Source organism: Trichechus manatus, unplaced genomic scaffold, assembly GCF_000243295.1.
Source record: "Trichechus manatus latirostris isolate Lorelei unplaced genomic scaffold, TriManLat1.0 scaffold00038, whole genome shotgun sequence".
NCBI lineage: Eukaryota > Metazoa > Chordata > Mammalia > Sirenia > Trichechidae > Trichechus > Trichechus manatus.
Window position 1 is genome coordinate 12911161 of NW_004443974.1, and position 21204 is coordinate 12932364.

At 42.5% G+C, this 21204-nt stretch overlaps 1 protein-coding gene across 5 annotated transcripts in view; it reads left to right on the top strand.

Moving 5' to 3' along the window:
• The first annotated feature begins 3870 nt into the window (after positions 1 to 3870).
• Positions 3871 to 21204, top strand: part of SPTAN1 (spectrin alpha, non-erythrocytic 1) — a 61602-nt gene continuing 44268 nt past the window's right edge. For 3 of the 5 annotated variants that reach the window (XM_004375723.2, XM_004375724.1, XM_004375725.1), the window contains exons 1-5: positions 3871 to 4000; positions 14051 to 14290; positions 15617 to 15742; positions 19709 to 19849; positions 20230 to 20376. In XM_004375723.2, coding sequence (XP_004375780.1) covers positions 14054 to 14290; positions 15617 to 15742; positions 19709 to 19849; positions 20230 to 20376 — 651 coding nt within the window. In that variant the 5' untranslated portion in view covers positions 3871 to 4000; positions 14051 to 14053. Of the gene's footprint in view, positions 4001 to 10635; positions 12808 to 14050; positions 14291 to 15616; positions 15743 to 19708; positions 19850 to 20229; positions 20377 to 21204 lie in introns of those variants that run through there. The other 2 variants (XM_023730777.1, XM_023730776.1) reach the window with 2 other exon arrangements.

The window sequence follows — 21204 nt, forward strand, 5'->3', positions numbered from 1 at the left end:
GGATGCAGAACTCAAATTCTAGTAAGAAGACCAGACTTAATGGTCTGACTGAGACTGGAGGGACCCTGGAAAGCATGGCCTTCAGATTCTCCATCAGCCTAGAACTAAAACAATTTCCGAGGCCAACTCTTCAGACAGGGACTGGACTGGACTGTGGGACATAAAGGAATACTCGTGAGGAGTGTACCTCTTAGCTCAAGTAGATACAAGAGACTAAACGGGCAGCTTCTGTCTGGAGATGAAATGGGAACGCAGAGAGGGTTAGGAGCTGGTTGAGTGGACATGGGGAGTCGGGTGGAAAGAAGGAGTGTGCTGTCACAGTATGGGGAAAGTAATTGGGGTCATATAACTATAAATTTTTGTATGGGAGACTAACTTGAAATGTAAACATCTATAACAATTTTTTAAAAAGATAAAAAAGGGTTCTGTAGTCAAATAATTTTGGAAATACTGTTTTAAAAGTAAACTGGCTTCAATCACTGCCCTGGAGGTGTAATTCTCGAACTTGAGTGTGCATCAGAATCACAACACAGATTGCTGTCCGTCCCCACTCCCCCCACCCCCAGCTTCTGATTGTGCAGGTCTAGGGTGTGCCTGAGAACTTGCTGATGCTGCTGGTTGGGGCAACACTTAAGAGAACCGCTGCCTTTGAGAGGGACTAGTGAGCTTATGCATATGAAACACTGACGTGCCTAGCACAATGGAAGCCCTCAATGAATGTCAGTTACTCTTTCTTAGTTCACTGCTGTGGTTCCAGGGAGTTACCCTGGCACCCATCTGAGCCCAGGTTTAGACAGCTCTGCCACCTACTAGTTTTTGCCCAGAAATGAATCTCTTTTTTGCCAGCTTGGCGTAGGCCATATTCCCAGCTGCTGCCAGGCCTCTTTTTTTCCATCAGCCTCTACACTAGTGTGGTCCCTACTTTCAGAAGCAGTCATAGTATTTTGAAGATCTGTGGTATTACCCCTTATCAGCCCTGACACTGCAAAATGTCACCTGGGAAGAAGTACAGTCCACTTGCCAGCCCACAGCTCTTCCCAGTCAGCTCCCTTAGAGGAAGTGTTTGCCTGTCAACAGAGAGAGAGAGATGCTTAAGTTTAGGGTGTGTGTGTATGTGAGAGAGAGATGCTTAAGTTTAGGGTGCATATCCTTCAGAGGACTGCAGGAGCTTAGAAAGGAGCTTAGAATTCAGTCCCAACCCACTGCCATCTGGTAGATTCCAACTCATAGCAACCCTGTAGGACAGAGTAGAACTGCGCTATAGGGTTTCCAAGGCTGTAAATCTTTACGGAAGCAGACGGCCACATCTTTCTCCAGCAAATTCAGTCCTAGCCGCTGCTTTTCAGAAGCCAAGAGAGATGTGACTGAGAACATGGAATTGATTGATTACAGAGCTACTACGTTGTCCTGTGCTTTTTTGTTGTGTGTGTGTGTATTTTTTAATGAGTTTCTCTCACAAAACAAAGAAGGTCATTATCCGCTTTATCCTCTCCCTGTCCTCACACCTAGCAGAATGTTAGGCATATGGTAAAACTGATGCGAGATGAGGTAGGCAGAGAGTAGAACACTTGAAGAATTGCTTTTTAAATGCCTGATTTCCAGTGCCAAATGCAGAATAGGGTGGGTTAGTAAGTGGGAAGTGGGAAGGGCTGGGGATACTGTTTCTTGGCCATGTCTCAGATCAGACAAAGGATCAACAAGTATGATTTTAGTTTCTGTATCAGTACAGAAGCCCTCTCTAATGTCTCCAATCTGTTTTGCGTCTGGCAAAGCAGCAAAACCCCATTTCACTATGGGGCCAGGGGGATTTAAAAGAAAAATCCTCCCTTTTTATAGCTTCTGCCCACAGCCCTGAGACCTGTTCCTTGCTGGAGCAGAGGGCCTTGGGAATTTTGGAGAGCTACAATGTGTTAGCCATTTTGTACCCAGAGCTGAATATTTGATTAAACATTTTGCTACCCGATGGAGAAGAGGCTATCCAAGCACGCACGCCATCAGCTGTTCCCAGTAATGCACACCCCAGGGAGGAGTTACTTGGCCCTGTTTTCTTTACATAGAAGATTGCAGGAAATGCCTCTCAGCGCCTACGCTTTTCCTTTAGATTCTGTATAGCTGTTTCTGGGGTATGGCCATGCCTTCTCCCTCCACTCTGATCAAGTGAGAGTATAGAGAAATTTTTCCTCACTATCATGGCTACAGCCAGGACAGCTTAGAAACCAGATTGCAGATCCCAGGCACAGGGGAAGAACCAAACCGCAGAGGACGAGGTAGCTCAGGCTGGGCCTGGGCCCGAGTTTTGGTGCAGTGCCCAGTGCCTTTATATTTATTTAAAGAGGAGGACTGCTTGGTAACCAGGCAGCTGAGACCTTCGTGAGCTGCACAGCTCTGGGTCTGCCTGACTGCACAGGAATGATCTGGGTGTTACTTCCAATGGCTGTGGCCCAGCTGTCGCCGGGATGGAGGTGGGGAAAGCGCTTCCTAGCTAGGAGTTTCTGAGTTTTGAGCCAAGCCCTTAAACTGCTAGGACTGTAAGGAACAGAAATTCCAGGAATCCTCTTATTTTTTTCTTTTCTCAGCACCCAGGCATCTACCAGCATCACAATGCCTCCCTTACCTATGAAAAGGCAGTGTAGCATACTGTTTAAGAGAGAAGGTTTTGACTGCTTGGATTCAAATCCTAGCTTTTCTGCTTGTTACCTACCTGACTTGAGCAAGAGACCTATCCTCTGTGTCAGGGTGCTCGTTTGTAAAATGGGGAAATAATATCTACTTAATAAGATTATTGCAAAGATAAAAACAAAAAAGGTAATACACATGAAGTGTTTAGAATAGTGCCTGGTATACATGCTGGACTATTAGGCAAAACGTTGAACCCACCCAGAGGCGCCTCGAAGACAGGCCTGGCATCTGCTTCTGAAAACCCTACGGAGCAGTTCTGTTCTGCACACATGGGGTTGCCATGAGTGGGAATCGACCAGATGTCAACCAACAACACATTAGGAAGGTTCAACTAACTGTGGCAGAAAGAACCTTAGTGTCTTGTTTATAAAATAAGACGAATACATCCTACTTCATTGGTGACCTGAGAGAAAGCTTTTGCTGTTAAGAACGTAAACTATTGGTGCTTCAAATCCCAGAATAACAGGCTTATACCCTAGTAACCTAGCCAGCTGACTTTATTTTTTATGATCTGGATTTGTCCTTTTCTTCTTACCATCTCCTCCTCAAATCCAGAGCTCAATATCATCGCGGTTTCTTGACCCCAGCCCCCATCAGAGTAGGCCTGGGGGAAGAGCAGGCTGATCTGGGTCCCCTGCCCCAGCCTTGTCCTAGGGAAAGTGGGTATGAAGAGAAGCATATAGGTGATCTCACCCTTTGGGACTGGGCGTTTTTCTGGCTGGGGTGCAGCATCCCCAGCCACACTGCAGCGATGGCCCCTGCCCCGCCCTTCGCTGCAGTCCTAGAAGGGCTCCCAGCGGCAGAGGGGTGGGGTGCAGAAGATTCTCTGCAGGGTGGGGAGGGATAGGATTGGAGGATCTTTGCTGCGGGGAGGGAGGTGCGGCTGGCGCATCTCGGGCGGACGAGGCGGACGCAGTGACTCCACTGCACCATCAACCCCCACCCCTTGCGCACGCCCTATTTCTCCATCCGCTCGCTTCCCTCCCCTCCCTCGTGTCTTCCCCAGCATCGCTGCTTCGGCTCCTTCCGGGAACGCTCGGCCCTTACCACCAGGCGACAGCAAGGCGAGTCTGCGGGAGCTCCGCCCCCTTTGCTCTGCAGGCACTCTCCCCCGCCCGTCGCGCTGCGCCTGGGCGCTTCCTCCCGCGCTCGTGCGCGCCCGCTGCCGGAACGCGCGTGGCCGCCTATAAAAGAGGCAGGGCGCGCGCACCACCACTACCCGCTGCGGAGCGAACGGCGAGGGACGGAGGCCGCGGAGCCGCCTCGATCCCTCTGCAGCCCCTCAGCCCGACGCATATACTCCCCTCACCCCCAGGAGCTGGTGAGAACGGTGTGGGGAGCTTAGAGCCGGAGCGAGGCCCGAGGGCAGCCGACCCCTAGTCGGAGAGCCGGGCCACAGGGAAGGGGCGAGTGGGGCCGCCCCTGGGGCGGGGCGGGCGCGCGGACAGGTGAGCCGGGCGGGCCTTGCAGCTCCCTCCAGTTGGGTGAGGTCGTGAGCAGCCGGCGAGCCGGCCGCGACCGGCTTTGTGGCGGGTGGGCTGCGGAGGAGCCGCCCAGCCGAGCCCCGGCGCCGGCGGCTGGAATGTCATTGACTGAGGGGGAGGGGGGCCCTAAGCCGCTGGGTCCCTCCCCGCCCCCTCGCCCCAGCCTGGCTGCAGCCCCGCCCTGCTCCATCCGGCTGCGGCAGGTGGGGTGGGGACGCTCTCTTCGGGATCTGCATCCTCGTCCTCCATGCAGAGCGCTCCTCGTCGCCCCCAATCCCTTCCCTTGGTGCTGCAGCCCATTTTCCCAAATGAGGTTCTGCAGCAATGCTGGTTCAACCCTTGAGGAGGAAGAGCCCAAAGCATAGAGTAAAGGGCTCTTTGACCTTAATTTCATCCTGTGTGGCGATTCTTGGCTCTCTCTCGAGACGCAGAAAGGTCCGAGACTTGCTGTCTCGTTTTCTTTCCTTGTAATAAACATTTCTTTCCTCCCCAGTTGTGACTTGCTTGTAAATATTAGGTAGATGCGACGCTTGCTTTGTATGAGACCTACATCAAATAACTTAATAACTTAGAGTTATTTTTTTGAGACCGAATCTTTGAGTCGACTGTAGTATATATTATTTGTCAAAAATTTTACAGCCGTGCTAGTGTTGAATGATAGAGCAGTCTTTTGTTTGAAAGCCGTCCCTGCGAATTTGATTAGATGCTTCCCAAAGAAAATTGCCCTTAAAGGTCTGTTTAGTGTATTGGAATAAAATATATTTTCAGTAAGGAGTTTGTATTAAGGTTTGATTATATTTTAAATGAAAACCTGAATAGCCCGGAAAACTGGGCTGAGATGATGCTTGAATTGCTGCAACACCTTGTCAAATCTCTTTTATATAATAGATCCTAAAACATGTAGGCCCTTTGTTCTGTCTTCATCATGGTATTTTAGAAAAGGTTACAATCATGGCTGTTAGGGAAGAATAGAAGAGAGACCATATGAAGTATTTTCACTGTGTGTTGAGAAATTGCGTTGTCATAGCAATTGGACTTAAGTAAAACAGAATGTATCAAAGATGGAAGGGTGGGGGTGTTTTGCAGCCAAGGAACAGAAAATCTTAATAACTGTGGGAACACTCAGCTGTATGAAGTCATTAAGCCAAAATTCCAACTCCTTAAACTAGTCATTTATTTTCTGTTACATTGCAACTAATGTCTTAAATTTTGAAAGGTCATATTGAAGTCAAAGTTAAAAAATGCTGCAGTCAAGGTGCCTCTGTGCAGGAAATTAACAATAATCCTTTTTTAGTAACTGGGCCAATAATTACTCAAAGGGACCCTCAAAGTATGTTAGCTGTATCCAGGGACCTAGATGGAGAGAATCGAAAGATTTGCTGTGTACTGCACAGGTGTGAAGCAGTTCTTATTGGTAAAGGATCAGCTTAGTAACTAATTCTCTGACACGCTTTTGTCTCCTTGGCAGTGTGTTTTGTAGTAATGTAATAATTGGAGAAATCTGATACGTCACAGGCTCTAATGTGAGCCTGTCAAGCAATCTGATGAACAGGTTTAGGTGGGGAGAGCTGTTTTAAGTGTATCTTTTGGTTCCCTGGTAGAATTTTCTCCATTTTTCCTACCTGCCTTCATCCCAAAGGGAGGGGCCAACTGCAGATCCAGAGAAATGGATCTCAGGAATAGTCCACCACAGTTCTGTCATTGCTGAACCTGCACTAAGGACAGTAGACACGAGGTCGCCTGCCTTTGTAATCAATCCTCCATGGGCTATGCGAGGACTCTGCTAGTTAGGCACTCCTGTCTGCTGCAGCATATCAGCTGTGGCCAGCCAAGTACAGTAGAAGAATGCAAGGTCCTGATGACAAATGCTGACTCCAGGAATGCTGAGGAGGAATGCATAGCTGATCACTTGGGACCAGTTGACTAGAGCAGCAGTGCTAGTGAACCTTTACCTCCTTTCCACCTTTTTTGCATATTCCTGTTGTACTAGTTTTGAACAGGAAATAGTATTTTGTAAGGGAAGTTTACTGGCAAACTAGGTCCAAGTCAGATCTTTGTAGCTTGAGTTCTTGTTTCTGATGATTTCATGGAATCATGCTGTTTTATTACTGAACAGAAGGGGATTTAGGAATCATCTGGTCTTGGGATTCTCAATTCACTTATCAGAGTGTGGGTTAGGGGGAGGGCATGTTTAGTTTTAAAAAGTATATTCGATATTACTACTTTATTTGACAAGTAGGGAAACTGAGGCCCAAAAGGGGGGTGTGACTTGGCCAAGGCAGCACACCTAGGTAGATAGTAACCGCTAAGACCAGAGAACCGTGGTTCTCTTTCCACATTTTAAGTCTTTGGTGGGATTTAGAAACTGTATAGAATGTGAAAGAGAAGGGGCACGGGAAAATATCTGAAAATGAATTTTTACCTGTATTCATATATTTTTAAAGATCCACTTTATACATTTCGAAATTATTTTGTCCAGTTTGCCCTTAGAAGCTTGTTATCTTGCTCTTCCCCCTCCCTCTTTAGACTTCACATTCCTCCATCATGTTGTCATCGTTTCGTAAACGCAGAGTCCAGGTATTTGCCCAGCATGCAGGAAATGTGTTGCCTTTTCGCTTTTGCCTGGCTTGCCGTGAAGACACATTTGTGTCAAAGAGGTTGAATGGTCCAAAGAGAGGGGAAAAAACCCTGTCTGCATGACCTCCTGTTAAGCAGATTGGTTAGGGTTTTCTTTTCCTTTTTTTGGCGTTACATGATCAGAGGTCTTAGTAAATTTACTCTGAAATTTCGAAAGCCTCCTGTTTTTACCTTCCTCTCTTTAAGGCATGAACATATTAATTTCTTACACCCTACTGGTGTTTGCATGTAGTGTTGCTGATTTTTATTGATGGTTACTTGGTTCTTAAGAACCAAGAGACTAAACAGATTATCCTAGATATTTGGAAAAAAATAATAATCTGAAAACATGTAGTAAAAATGCCATTTTTAAAAGTTTGATAAATATTGTAAACTTGGGTTTGTTTCCTGGTCCCATTGTTTTATTTCTCCTGCTACAATCCCTGTAATAAAATGGAGCTTGCATTTTCTTATTTAAAAAAAAAAAAAAAAACATGTTTTGTGTACAGTTTTTGGGTATTTGCAAAATTGAACCTTTTTCAAAAAGAAAAAAAATGCTTAAAATTAATGTTTTGACATCCCATAATGAGAAATATAAGGTTTGCAAATTTCTAGTGATTATAGGTGTTAAATCCAAGACAGGCGTTTTTATAAACCAGACCGGTTAATTATTTAAATAAGGTTTATAAAAATGGGCCACTTTATAACCTTTTCCTGTTTTGAATCACAGTAACAATATGTTGCACTTAAATACTTCTCATCTGAATTTTACAGGTTAAAAGGTAAGTAGCAGCAAGATAGTATTTGGGAAGCATTCAGAAGTAAGTTTTCTCAACATTGCTCTGCATTTTTGGATTTTGATGCAATGCAGTATGAATCTTTTGCTTTCTTAGAGCTAAGTCCCTGCTCACCTCTGCAGAATTGTGCTAACGAGTTGAAATGAATTAATTAATTTGAAGGCTGAAATGTGGCTCCACAATCCTGATTGGAATGTGATTTGAGCAAAAACATTTGTTTTTATTCATGGCATTAAAAGTCTTAATTTATGTGTTATTTACCTCTGTGCTTATCAGATCTGCCACTAAAATCTGCAGCTAAGCTGGTTTTGAGTTAATTGGTTTGATTTGAGAATCAACTGGTATAAAATTTTATGAGTGCTAACCAATCCTTTGGTGGTTTGTTCTGGTGCGGGTGGCCTTCCACATCCGTAGATGTAGTTCTCTTGCTTTGCAAATCTAAAATTTAGTCATAGGCTGGCATTCTAAGCCATGGAAAAAAAGCATTTATTGGTTCTGCACATTTGGGCTCTGACTAAGCAACAAACCAATGAATGGTTTCTGTGACCTTTTGCTTTGAATGATGTTCATGAATTTTTCCATAGAGCCAAAGGATCTGTTCATCCTGTTAGGGAGTCCCTAAAATTCCTTTCCTTGCAAAACAGTTTATCTGGTGTACTGCCTGAAAATTGAAATTCATGTGGTAGTGTTCCAGATGCCTTTTACATCCCAGCACACTGAACCTGCTCAGAGAATGGCAGTCCCAATGCTTCTGGTTTTAATAGACTTCTTCCATCTTTGCTGCAATTTTTTTTTCTTTTCTGGGGTTCCATAGGGAAACTGTAATTGCTGATTTCTTCCACTCTCCAAGATCTGTATGAGGGAGTCCTAAACCACTCTCTGAAGATTCCAAGTTTGCAGAGTCCAAAGCATTTGACCTTTGGTTTGAAAATGTATCTGTAGTCTTTTGTATTGCTTAACACAGTGTGATTCCTACCACTGTCCTCCCCCTAAAGATAGATATATCCCCTTACATAATGGAGCATATAGCTTCTGTAGATTAGACTATGACATTTTAAAATTTCCTAAGCATAAGAACTGCCTCAGACAGTTGTCTTTTGGCATTTATCAAGAAGACAAAGATACTAATTAATGTCTAGTCTCTTTAGAAGGAATCAGTTTTCAGTTGATAATGTGTATAAATTTATGTTGGATATAAGGAGTCATTCTTAGGCATGCTAAAATTTTGAATTAAACTAGAAATTTCTAGGCAACATTCGTATCTTTAGACCGCTCTCTTGCCAGAGATTTGGCACTATTGTGAGAATGCTGACAAGTCCTTTTTACTTGTTACAATAGACAACATAGTCGTAATCACTGTTTCATCCCCCTGAGATCAATTCACATTACTTGCTGAATGATGCAGCCAACATTTTGACTGCTGCATTGCAGCATTTATAAATAGCTTGCATCTTTACTCTTCCTCAATAACATTGCAAAAATAATGACCGTTTTCTTTGATCACCTTAAATGGGAAGCTATTCTTAAACAATAGAGAGTAAAGTTAGCACTTTGTTTCCCCTCCTTCATTCTCTGGGTACATGGACTTGATTGACAAAAAAAATCAAAATTGATCTGTTGGTTTGAGATAAGCAATTGGTGGATTGTACTAGGAAAATCTCAATTTTGCGGTTTTTAGGCAGTTGGTGGGATAGATAGAAGGCTAGTAAGGTTGGGAATTGTTTTTTAATGACACATTTCCCAAGTTCTTCCTTTCTAGGGCTCTCAAAAGGCGTTAATCCCATTAAGGCTGGGAATGGTCTGGAGGCCTAGAACTTTCTCTGTGAAGTCAGCCTTATCAGTCTGCTGCATACTGCCAGGGCAGGGCTGGGGTTCTTGCAGTACGCAGCCTCAGTCATGAAAGGAATGTGGTATGTGCAGGCCAGGTCCAGGAAGTTCCAGCTCTCTGACACAGTAGTAGTTTTGGGTGAGAAGTTGTAGCACCCTTGGGTGGTAATAGCTCTTGGGGATATTTAAGAAAAAATTTCTTATGTTAAATTGTAGTTTTTGGAAATTACCTTTTTCGGAGCGAAAACAAACTTGTGTAGATAAACTAGACATAGTTCCCTATTGAGTTAAGAGGAGAAAACTCCTCTTATTAACCCATAATCTGAGGCCCCTATAATCATGCAAGTGAAAATTCTGAATGCTGACAGTAGTGGCAGAGCATCTATGACTTTCAGATTCCCAGCTCCCCAGAGACAGCTAGTTGTGGCTTGGCAGAGCTCCCGCCTACTGACATCAGCTGATCTACTGCAGGAAAGAAAAGTCCATTATTGCCTGACCAAAGCACTTGGTATAGAATTGACTCGTTCTACTTCACTGGGGTGACAAAGAGGGCCTTTTAGGTTGGTTCATTTCAGCAGGGCCTCGCTGGACTGTCTTCCTGGATTGGTAGGGTCGAATTAGCAAGCTGGCGCAAGCAGAGGTACTGGCTTAGGCAGAACCTTTGCAGTACTATGATGGGGATTTTTTTTTTTTTTTTCATTGTAAAGGGCTGCTCCACAAATGTGATTTCTTAGAGGTTTCCATAGCAGTTAAAGGATTTTAGAAATGTAGTGAATCCTGTGATCTGAGGAGGGACAGACCCTATAAACATTAATCCTAAAGAGTTAGACATCTTTCAGGAACTCATGTGCAGTATAGTTACTGCATAACTGTATTTTCCTTGGAAAATTTCTTATAAGAAAAGTTTGTAAACAAGCAAATATATAATTTCCTGCTATTTTTCTATCTTAACTGTTTCCCCAAGGATGAGATCAAAGGAAACATATAAATGATTCTTAATCCTAATTCCTTACTAATTTAATAAGACTCAATATTAAAAATAAAAATAATTTTTTTAAATGATTAATATATTCTCTCTCTCTTTTTTCTCCTCTAAAGTGGGGATGGAAGAGATAAGAGGCAGTGAAAGGAATTAATAAATAACCAACAGCCATCAATAAAGTATGTGTCAATTCCAAACATGTTAGGAATCACTGGTTCTAGCGAGCTAGTCTGGGAACCAGAAGATCCCAGGTCACCATAGGCTCCACGACTAACTTGGCTTACTAGATGACCTTGTGTCTCTTGATTACTTACTTATAAAGTGATAGCAAACAAACTCACACAAAAAAACCCTTGCCATGGAGTCAGTTCCAACTCATAGCGACCCTATAGGCCGAGTAGAACTGCACCATAGGGTTTCCAAGGAGCAGCTGGTGGATTCGAACTGCCAACTTTTTGGTTAGCAACCAAGCCCTTAATCACCGCACCACCAGGGCTCCAAAATGATAGCAGTTTATTTAATTCCAAGTTCAGAGTGTAATTGACTCTCTAATATATGCCGAGTCCTGAGGTCTGTGCTAAGAGTGGTTCCAAGTAAGAGTAAGATATGGTGTACCCTTAAAGGGTAGGGAGAAAACCATTACATACTACAGAGTGTGATAGCCCTGTAAGGGAAGCATAGAGGGAGTGAGGACTTCTGATTCAGAAAGACTTCATAGAGGATGAGATATTTGCTTTTAGGCTTTGTGGGATTTGTATGAATTAAACTGTAGAGTTGGAGTGGGAGAGAACATTCCTGGCAAAGGGAACTTTTTGGGCATAACTGGGGAGTGAACCCTGCCCAAGGCCTGTAACTTGGGGTTAGTGAGGGAGTTTAATGTAATATGTAACATGGAGGAGACAACTAGAAGTGAATGAATGAGATCATGTTTAAACTCTAGTAAATGTGGCTTATGATGGTAGGGATCCTTCTCAAGATTCTTATCCAATATAGGCTGATGTAGTTAGGGAAGCAGTGTAAACCAGAACTGCCTTGCTAATAATTATCATTGCAGAAACTCTACTCTTTTCAGACATTTAGTTTTTCAAGGTTACCCTAGTTTTTGGTTTTAAGAATGCTTTAAAGTCTGTTTTAAGAACAGAAAATATTTTTTTCAGACACAGCTGTCTACTGATGATACAAAGTTGTGCCTTCTTGAGGTCCCACTCTACCATGGTGAAAAGAGCAGCTACTTTCTCAGAATATATTGCCATGTGGTCAATCCAAGATTAGTAATTCAGATTTCTTCATTAGGTTGACACCTAGTTGTGTAAGCTTCAGTAAGTAAGTACATTTTTGTTTGCCATTCTTGTTTTGCATTCAGCTAGCTTTTACCTGGATGGAATTCCAATTTTACAGTCCAGAAAATGAACTTGGGTAGATTATTGAGCTCTCCCCCAACCCCTTATGAATGAATTCAGGGCTGCTGCATAGCAGCTGCAACACTCAGCATGTACTCGATCATTTATTCAACAAACATGTCTTAATGACCTCTGTATGCTAGAAATCAGGGATACAAAGACTGGGTTACTCAGTCTAATTATGCCGTGGGAAGTATACACAAGCGTTCCTGTGAATCTAGAGAATGTGATTAAATCAGAAAAGGAGGAGAGGAAGGGGCATTGAGTACAGCTTAGTAAGGAGGCAAGATCCCGCAGTTTACTCATTTTAGCTGGGTGTTGAAATATAAATAGGAGTTACCCACGCAAAAAAGATACATAGGACATTCTAAGCAAAGGAAGCATGTGCAGTGGATTGGTATTTTTAAAGGGAATTATATATTTGGAGGAGAAAATATTTCTATCTGACGAGAGGCTAGAGGGAGCACAGGTGAGAGAAGATACCAGTCAGGTGTGTTGGGCCAGATCATGAAGGGCTTTAAATGACCTGATAAAGAGGTGGTGGACTCTTCTATCAGACGGGATCCATGACAGGTTTTAAAGCACAGGAGTGACATGGCAAAGATTATGTTTTCTTTTTATTAAAAAAAAAAGTTGGACTTTGTGAAAAAACAATAATGCAATATAAGTAACTGGTTAATACGTGGAGAATAATATGGAAGAAATGGTGATATAGCTAAAATCATCTTATTTATGTACCCTTCCCTAAGAAGATGGTCTCTTCATAGAAAGATAGCACTCAGAGTTGATCAGGTGCAAACAGTGCTTTCTCACCCCTCAGGGAGCTGCTTTAATCCCCTGAAGAGCTGGAATGAACTAGAAACTCTGACCTCTTCCAGGTCTCACCAGTGTTGTTTATCTCAAAGCTGGATGTGAGTGAGCACTCACTGATTTCCAATTTCTCATCCATGGCCTGCTTATCCTTTTCTTTTAGCTGGAAGAGTCTAACAGGATGATGGGAGGAACTCCCAAATGTTACCCAGGTGACACAGTTTTTATACCTTTTATAGATTATAGATCAATAGCTGGAAGGGACCATAAAGCTTATCTGGTCTGCTTCCTTGCCAAATCTCAGAATCCTTCCTGTATAATGTAATTTTAAGGTTGGAAGGGACTTGAGGCCATCTCACTTTCACCTGTCATTTTTAGTCACTCTAGGAAATCGAGGCATAGAGAGGGAAAGTGGCTCATGCACGGTTACACATTACTGACAAATTTAGAAGCTTTTTGTCATTCACTGGTACCTATATTCTTCTATGGTCTTTAGTTGGTTAGAGAGTAAAATGACTTACTCTTGATAAGAGCAGGTAGCATATTCTGGATTTCTCACATAACTAGGTCAGGTTTTCTCTTTGATATTAAAGCTGGTGAAACTACCCAGAAATCTGAGAGTTTAAAGTACTACAGGGAAGTACCACCTGCCCAGTTAGCCTGCATTTGTGGTTAACTTGAAATTGATGTTGAATTCATGCAGTCTCCTTGCTTTCCAAAATAACAGGTAGGAGTAAAGTAGGGCAAATCTTTCCAACAACCCCCCCACCTTTTTTTTTTAAGATACTGTTTGGTTTGGTTTTCTTTTTTGATTACGCTCATTCAGATAAAACCAAGCCTATTCATTGCCCAGGCTCTCTGATATTCTGAAGACTTGGAGGGGTGACATTTTGGGGTAACTGAGAAATCAGTTACTTTGTCTAGGTAAATTTTATTGGCTGGTGTTATTATTAAGGATTCAATTATTTTTAATCGTTTCCTTTTCTTTAATGAGTAACAACAGGCTGAGATCTAGAAAGACAGAAAATCTGATGTAAGAGTAAATTCTTTCTAATTCCCCACACAATGAAATGCAGAGACCAGATGAAAGGACTTTTGAATGGACTTGTCAATAATTCTGAGTACAAAAGTTGGTGTTTCCTTTCAATTCACAAAGCCCCTACAAAATTGACAGTATAAGCCATCTTCGTTTGTATTTTTCACTTGGTTTCATTGGCATACTGGTAGGCATTCTCTGGGGATCCCCTGTAGGCAGGTGTTGTGGGGAGTGGATAGCTGTGTTTTATAAAGGAATAGGACCTCGGTTTCATGGTTAGATCCTTAGGAGGGGCTACCTTCTCAGTTCATTTGTCTGCCAGGGCAATCTGATAATTCCCTTTGCCTCAGAGAGATTGATTCCATTGAATTTGTTTTGGTGTCTTGTAGTGCTTATCTCAGGGCATTCTGTTATTACAGAAAATGGACCCAAGCGGGGTCAAAGTGCTGGAAACAGCAGAGGACATCCAGGAGAGACGCCAGCAGGTCCTGGACCGCTACCACCGCTTCAAGGAGCTCTCAACCCTTAGACGTCAGAAGCTTGAAGATTCCTATCGATTCCAGTTTTTCCAAAGAGATGCTGAGGAGTTGGAGAAATGGATTCAGGAGAAACTTCAGATTGCATCTGATGAAAATTATAAAGACCCAACCAACTTGCAGGTGCGTCTGATCTCTCTGAGATTTCTTCCAAATTTTGGAGAGCCCAAATGTTCTTCCCCTAAAATCAGCAAAGAAAGTTAATTATGACCTTGGCAATAGGAAGAATGTAGATCAGACATAAGGAAGGACTAACTCACTATTCTGAAAAGCCCTAGTGTATTAGGGTGAGTGTGGAATCTTGCAGGTATTTATTTATCTTTGGATGCTTTAAGCGAGTGGTTCTCAAGCCACTGCCTTGCAACCGTTGATGATCCTTATGCATTTTTCAGGGAAGGTCTAGGTTGATCTCTTAGAATGTGTTTTTGAGAAGGACATGCTAACAGTGTTGTTGCTGGCAAAAATTTAGTTATGATTTGTTAAAGTCCCTTTAAGAGACTCATTGGTAAGTCTTATCAGAAGCAAAGCCTTTAAAAATCATTGAATTGTACCCTTCAGAGTGAATTTTATGGTATGTAAATTATACCACAATAAAACTTTTTGTAAAGCAGCAGGCTTTCTTTTCATTGATTTTGATTGAGAAAAGACTTTTTTCTCGATTGTCTTTGTAGCTAGTTAGTGGAGCAGTAGTTAGGCCCGTGGGTTCTTTTACCATACCAAAGTAGCCTAAGAACAGAAAATGATGAGCATTAGTTTAGCTGCAATCCTTAGGCCCTTTCCCAGCTCAGTACTTTGTAAAAAAGAGGTATTGAGAAATGGAATGTATGCAGATCAAAGAAAGCAAGCCAAACAAAGTCTCATGAGTGAATGTGGATGGGTTATTTAAGGGTAAACACTGCATGCTAAGAAAACTGTTCATTAAAAACCCATTGCTGTCAAGTTGGTTTCGACTCATAGCGACCCTATAGGACAGAGCAGAACTGCCCCATAGGGTTTCTAAGGCTGTAATCTTCATGGAGGAAGCAGACTGCGACGTCTTTCTCCCACAGAGCGGCTGGTAGGTTTGAACCGCCGACCTTTTAGTTAGCAGTCAAGTGCTTAACCACTGTGCCACCAGGGCTCTTTAAAACTGTTGATATGATTCTGTATTTCTAGAAGGGATTAAATATCCACATAAAGGCTAATTTCCTGATGGACAGTAAAACTAGGATATTTTATAACATCTTCCTAACTGCAAAGTTGATGGTTCTCAGTGGTCAAGCTTAACTTTCAGAGGATCAATATAGATGCAGTATTTGAGTAATTGAGCAGATAGGGAGATGGGTGAGATGCTGAGTGATGTGTTGATAAGAAGGGGTGGGGTTAAGGAGGGAAGGAATAAATGGAGGAAAACAAAAGATGAGTGCTGTGGGGTTGCATTTTATGACTGTCTTCATGGTCCACCAACAGGGAAAGCTTCAGAAGCACCAAGCCTTTGAAGCTGAAGTGCAGGCCAACTCCGGAGCCATTGTTAAGCTGGATGAAACTGGAAACCTGATGATCTCAGAAGGGCATTTTGCATCTGAAACCATAAGGGTGAGTATGAGTAAGTGCCTGGTTGGATGGCTTTCAGCTGGTTGGTGGAGTACGGTGGATTAATGTTTACATGTCAGTTTGGGTTTCCTAAAAAGATATCTTCAGCCTTTTAAAAGAATTTATGACCTCTCTTAGAGGAGTTACTGAAACCTTGTCTTTGTAATATGATAATTCAGCATGAATATAAACAAGTCTTTGTATGTTCAGTGAGGAAATTAATATTCTTTTTGTAGAACAACTAGAATGTGATTACAACCTAGTATTTTAAAGAAGATTGAGTAAATTTAACTCTGACATTTACATGTCATAATTAGATTGGAGAGCATATTGGTGTAATTGATGAATTTAGGGATTAGAATATAAGGATAAGATCAATCACGGACACTCTAAAGTTCTCTGTTGGGAAGCTTGCTATTGAATCTCGGTAGTTTGCCTTGGGAGGGGTTTTACTGAGCTCTAATCAGCAAGCCTGGAAACCCTGGTGGTATAGTGGTTAAGTGCTACGGCTACTAACCAAAAGGTTGGTGGTTCAAATGCACCAGGCGCTCCTTGAAAACCCTATGGGGCAGTTCTACTCTGTCCTATAGGGTCATTATGAGTTGGACTCGATGGAAACGGGTTTGGTTTTTTTTTTTTTTTTTTCCGTTTGTCAGCAAGCCAGTTAAAGGTCCAGCTGTAAGTAATGATTTTCGGCACCTGTGGTCAGTGATCATGGTGATAGGACTAACTCTAAGGCAGGAGTCCTCAGACCCTTTGGTTCATTGTAGTTGGCTCTATCCCTATTTTATTACACATTTCCAATACCAAGATATTAAGGGAAAACAAACCCCTTTAGAATGAGGTATGCACACTGAGTTTCCCATAACTGGATGCTCTTGTCTCTTTGGTATCCCTCCAGCTACATGTTTTGTTTTGTTGCATTGAGGGACCAGCCTTTTCTAGTTCTTTATCTGTCAAAGTGATCCTGAAGATTTAGATGAAAGCAGTATTCTTAATCCCCAGCAGAAATGGTTTCATCCACCACTCTTCCCTGCTACCAGATTTGGTGGTCTCATTCCCTTGGGATCTAGTTTAGTGGTTTTCAAGTAAAAGGTCTTGAGTAAATGTAGTTTCACTTCTGCTCCGCTATACTCTGCAGACTTTCAAGACTTGCAATTAGCCCTAAGTTTATTATTATTAATTACTATTACTAGTAATGATAAATAGGAACTAAAAGTAAATTCTAAATCCATATGACCAACTATTTCTTTAATTACATTCAACCCACTTGGGTAGCATTATATGTATCTCTACAAATAAATATTTATCTGCCTGTTTTCTACTGGTGCCCTGGTGGTACAGTGGTTAAGAGCTGGGCTGCTAACCAGAAGGTCAGCAGTTTGAATGAGCCTTGGAAACCCTATGGGGCAGTTCTGCTCTGTCCTGTAGGGTCGCTGTGAGTTGTAATGACAAGTTTTTATTGTTTTCTATTTTGTATACAGTCTTAATAATAAATGAAATTAGCATTCCTTATTATTTCCCTGGTTGAAGTTATTTTCCAAGAGTGAATGGAGCTACTTTGTAGTGGTATAACCACGTTACAGATAGACAACATGGGAAATAGAGCAAATGTTTGGATTCAGTAATTAATTGGGTGGGGGAAGGGGACCCAACACTTACTCCATCCAGATCTATTTATACCCTCTGCCCTGTTTGGAGATCTTATTAAAGCAACATTTAAAAGTGCTACTAGCTCCTATTTTTGCATAGCTATTTAGGTGCAGACACTCTAGTAGGCATTTTACATGTTACCTCTAATCTTTACAATAATTTTGCAAGGTAACTATTATCCCTTGAAGGTTAAAAACTGAGTCTCAGAGAATTTTGAGTAACTTGTCCAGAGTCACACAGCTAGTAGGTGACAGAGCTGGAATTTCAATCTATTCCTTTCTTTCTCCAGTCATAATTATTTGCTTTATTTTTTCAGCCTGTGTTTCGTTCCTTTTGGCATTCCTTAATTTTTTCCCCAACTGCTGCTCTCACAGCTCCTGCTGCTTGCTTAGTCCCTATTGAGAAATCTGCCTGAGTCAGAACTAAGATTTGCTCCCCACCCTGTCAGCTTTCAGTATGTTTAAGTGCACCTGTGGTGGTTAGGGACTCTTTTTTTTTTTTTTTCCTTTGGTCAGACTAGTAACCTGTCTCCCTGCTCACTCACCTCTAAAACAATAGTAAGCTTATGAAACTGAACTCTCTCTAACCTGCAATATTGACAAGATCAGACACACCAGGGATGGGAAAATTGTTCCAGTACTGAAGAAGCCTTGCCCCAGTTCTTCACTTGAGAGTGTGGAAATGGAAGTTGTGAGAGACAGTTGATCTGAGGGTGAGATTTTCTCTAGCCTTTTGTGGCTTCATTTTTAATTTGAGCAAAGGGCTCTTGTTTGATCTTTACTTTTGTGCACACGGTTCCCATGGAGATCTTGGCTACTTACCTGGTCCCATAAGTTGCAACTCAGTTTGGCAGACAGTGTTAACACAGAGGAAGGTGGGTATAGTGCAGAGGCTGTTTATGTGTCCTGGATAACCTGTCTGTCACTGGTTTAGACTTTCACACCGTACCGGACGGCATGGCGCCCCATAGTCACCGCCACCCACATTGGGTCCCACATCCGAGTAGGTGGAGTATTGGCTTGCTGTTGGTTGCTTTTTCCCCCTTGCCTTGGAATGCCTTTCACTTCCTTCTCAGTGGTGGGTTACCGTTTTAATGAGCAGTGGGGGAAGTGATTGCAGTGGTAGAAGTGAGTTGTGTGAGCATTTATTTCCCCCCACACACACACTGCTTTCTCCTTTCAGATTAAACGTCCATACTAGTTTCTAAGAGAATTCACCCATGTTGACTATCCCATGGCTTTCAAGTTTTTATTTTGCCGGGCTTGGCATCTCAACAATGGGTGGATCCCAGCCTTTTCTGTTAGTGTTTGAACCTTTTGTGTTTGTTTTTCTTACATCTGTCAGTGTTATACAGAAAACCCCAGTATCTTGGGTAGGCATAATCAAGGCACTGAGGTTGGATTGGAATACCAAAAGGCTTGACCTGACGTTGAATTGATTATCAATTTGTACCACTTCTTCACAAGTCCTTACTGAGCCTGTGCTATGAGAACCCAAAGATGCTGGGAAGTGAATATGTTTGGGCCTGTGGTTGCCACTTGGGTGAAGTTTGAAATAAACTTGAGATATATTTCACAGACGTGCTAAAACTTTTTCTGCCAAGAACCCTTTTTGATAGTTGATTACACTTCAGAATTCCATCTTTCTTACTTTTAAAAATACTGAGGTTTTCTACTTTAAGGAGCCCTGGTGGCACAGTGGTCAAGTGCTTGGCTGCTAACTGAAAGGACAGAGATTCAATCCTACCAGCTGCTCTGCAGGAGAAAGATGTGGCAGTCTGCTTCTGTAAAGATTACAGCCTTAGAAACCCTATGAGGCAGTTCTACTCTGCCCTATAGGGTCACTATGAGTCGGAATTGACTCGATGGCATGGATTTTTCTTCTTTATTTGTGTCTCAATTATTTATTTATGATGTCTATAGGACCTTTTGTTTTGTTTTGTTTTTTCCACACCTCTGTGAATTCAGAATACACCCTCCAGTAATTTCTGCTCAGTTTCCAAATCCTCATCTTTCCCTGCACAAGTTTTCTGGCCTAGGAATCCCCTTTGGGGAATAGCTTCCTGAAGTAAACTAGAATAAATCTACCTATGGAAAAGGTCAGTTATTTTGTAATTTTAAAACCTACCAAACTACTAGAAGTGTGTACTTTTTTCCTCTTTCAGTTAATTCTATGATTTTCTCTCAGTTTAAGGATTATCTTTTTAAAAGATTTTTATTCAGAGCTCCATGAGGTTTCTAACTCTTTGGAACTCTGTGGCAGAGCCAGATCCCATAGAACTGGCTGTAATCTGTAGGGTTGGTTTTTAACCTCCAGACTCGTTTGATGGAGCTGCACCGTCAGTGGGAATTACTTTTGGAGAAGATGCGGGAGAAAGGAATCAAACTGCTGCAGGCCCAGAAATTGGTGCAATATTTACGAGAATGTGAGGATGTGATGGACTGGATCAATGACAAGGTATGTTTTGGGAAGGAAGGTTTGCAAAGCCTTAAACGAAAGGGAAGAGAGAGGCCGCTCTGAGACCTGCAGCCAAGAGCCAGTGTTTGTGGCAGGTGCAGCCAGTTAAGCAAAAGGGGTGGAAGTGGGTTTGCTGATCTCCAGCTGCTCTGTAGGTATGCTCCATTCTGCAGCTCTGAAACCTGGAGTCTCTGAGACAGAAATGCTGTGAGCTCACCTCTTAGCTATGAGAGAACTGAAAGCACAGACCACACGGAAAACTGCATCTGCTAAAGCTAACACGCCCCATCCTTAATGTGGCTGTTTCACAGTAAGCTTCTGGGAGCCATTGTTACCATGTGTTAGTTGGTAACTCTGGCTTTGTTGTGGTCCCTGAATAGGAAGCAATTGTGACTTCTGAGGAGCTGGGCCAGGACCTGGAACATGTGGAAGTTTTACAGAAGAAATTTGAAGAGTTTCAAACCGATATGGCTGCCCATGAAGAGAGAGTTAATGAAGTGAACCAGTTTGCTGCCAAACTCATTCAGGTAAATAGCAGAGGAGAGCTGTATGTGCTTCTCACAACATCATTATATTAACTTCCTAGTGTATTCAGAAGAAAATTTTCGGAATCGGTTCCCCAGTTTCTGAATAAGCAAGTTTTTGTGAGCATGTCTAATAGTTTTATTTAGATCTAGGTAGGGCAACAATACTGATTACTCTTGAATTAGAGAATGCTTTTTAACTTGTTGCCATGGGCAGGAAGGGCAGAGTTCATTTGATCTGTCTTCTCCACCCACTTTCGGGTGGGGCTTGGTAAAGCTTTTATTGGACTACTGAAACTGGGTCTGAGTTTCTCAGACAAGGGTGTGGTAGTAAATGCTTTCTTAGGACTGGTAGATGTCCACCAGTGCCTAATTGCTCTTCCCTTTCTTTTTGATTCGAAGCTCCTCTGAGCGCTCTCAGGAATCTAGGGAAACTTCGGAATGAAAAGGCTCTCCACTGGCTCTCCCACTGGTAGATCTGGAGCCCATTAAGAGCAGACTGACTCAGCCTTCCTTCATTGCCTTTTTGCAACCTTCCCTCATTGCTCATTGCAGTTTGCAGTTCTATAAGCTACTTCTTTACTCTCACCTTCCACTACAGAGTTCAAAGTGCTTATTTTTAGAGAAATTTGATTTTAAATGTATGTTTCTGCTTCAGGGTTGGTGCTTCTTCCCTTTTTGGTCGGTGTTGAAAAGAAAGAGTAACGAGTATTCCTCAGAAATACCTTACCCTTCCACAGTGACAGATGTGCCACCTCCCACAATCCTGAACCATCCCAAGTTGTGCTTACGAAAAGCAGTCAAGCCAAACCCATGATCTCAGCAAATGGC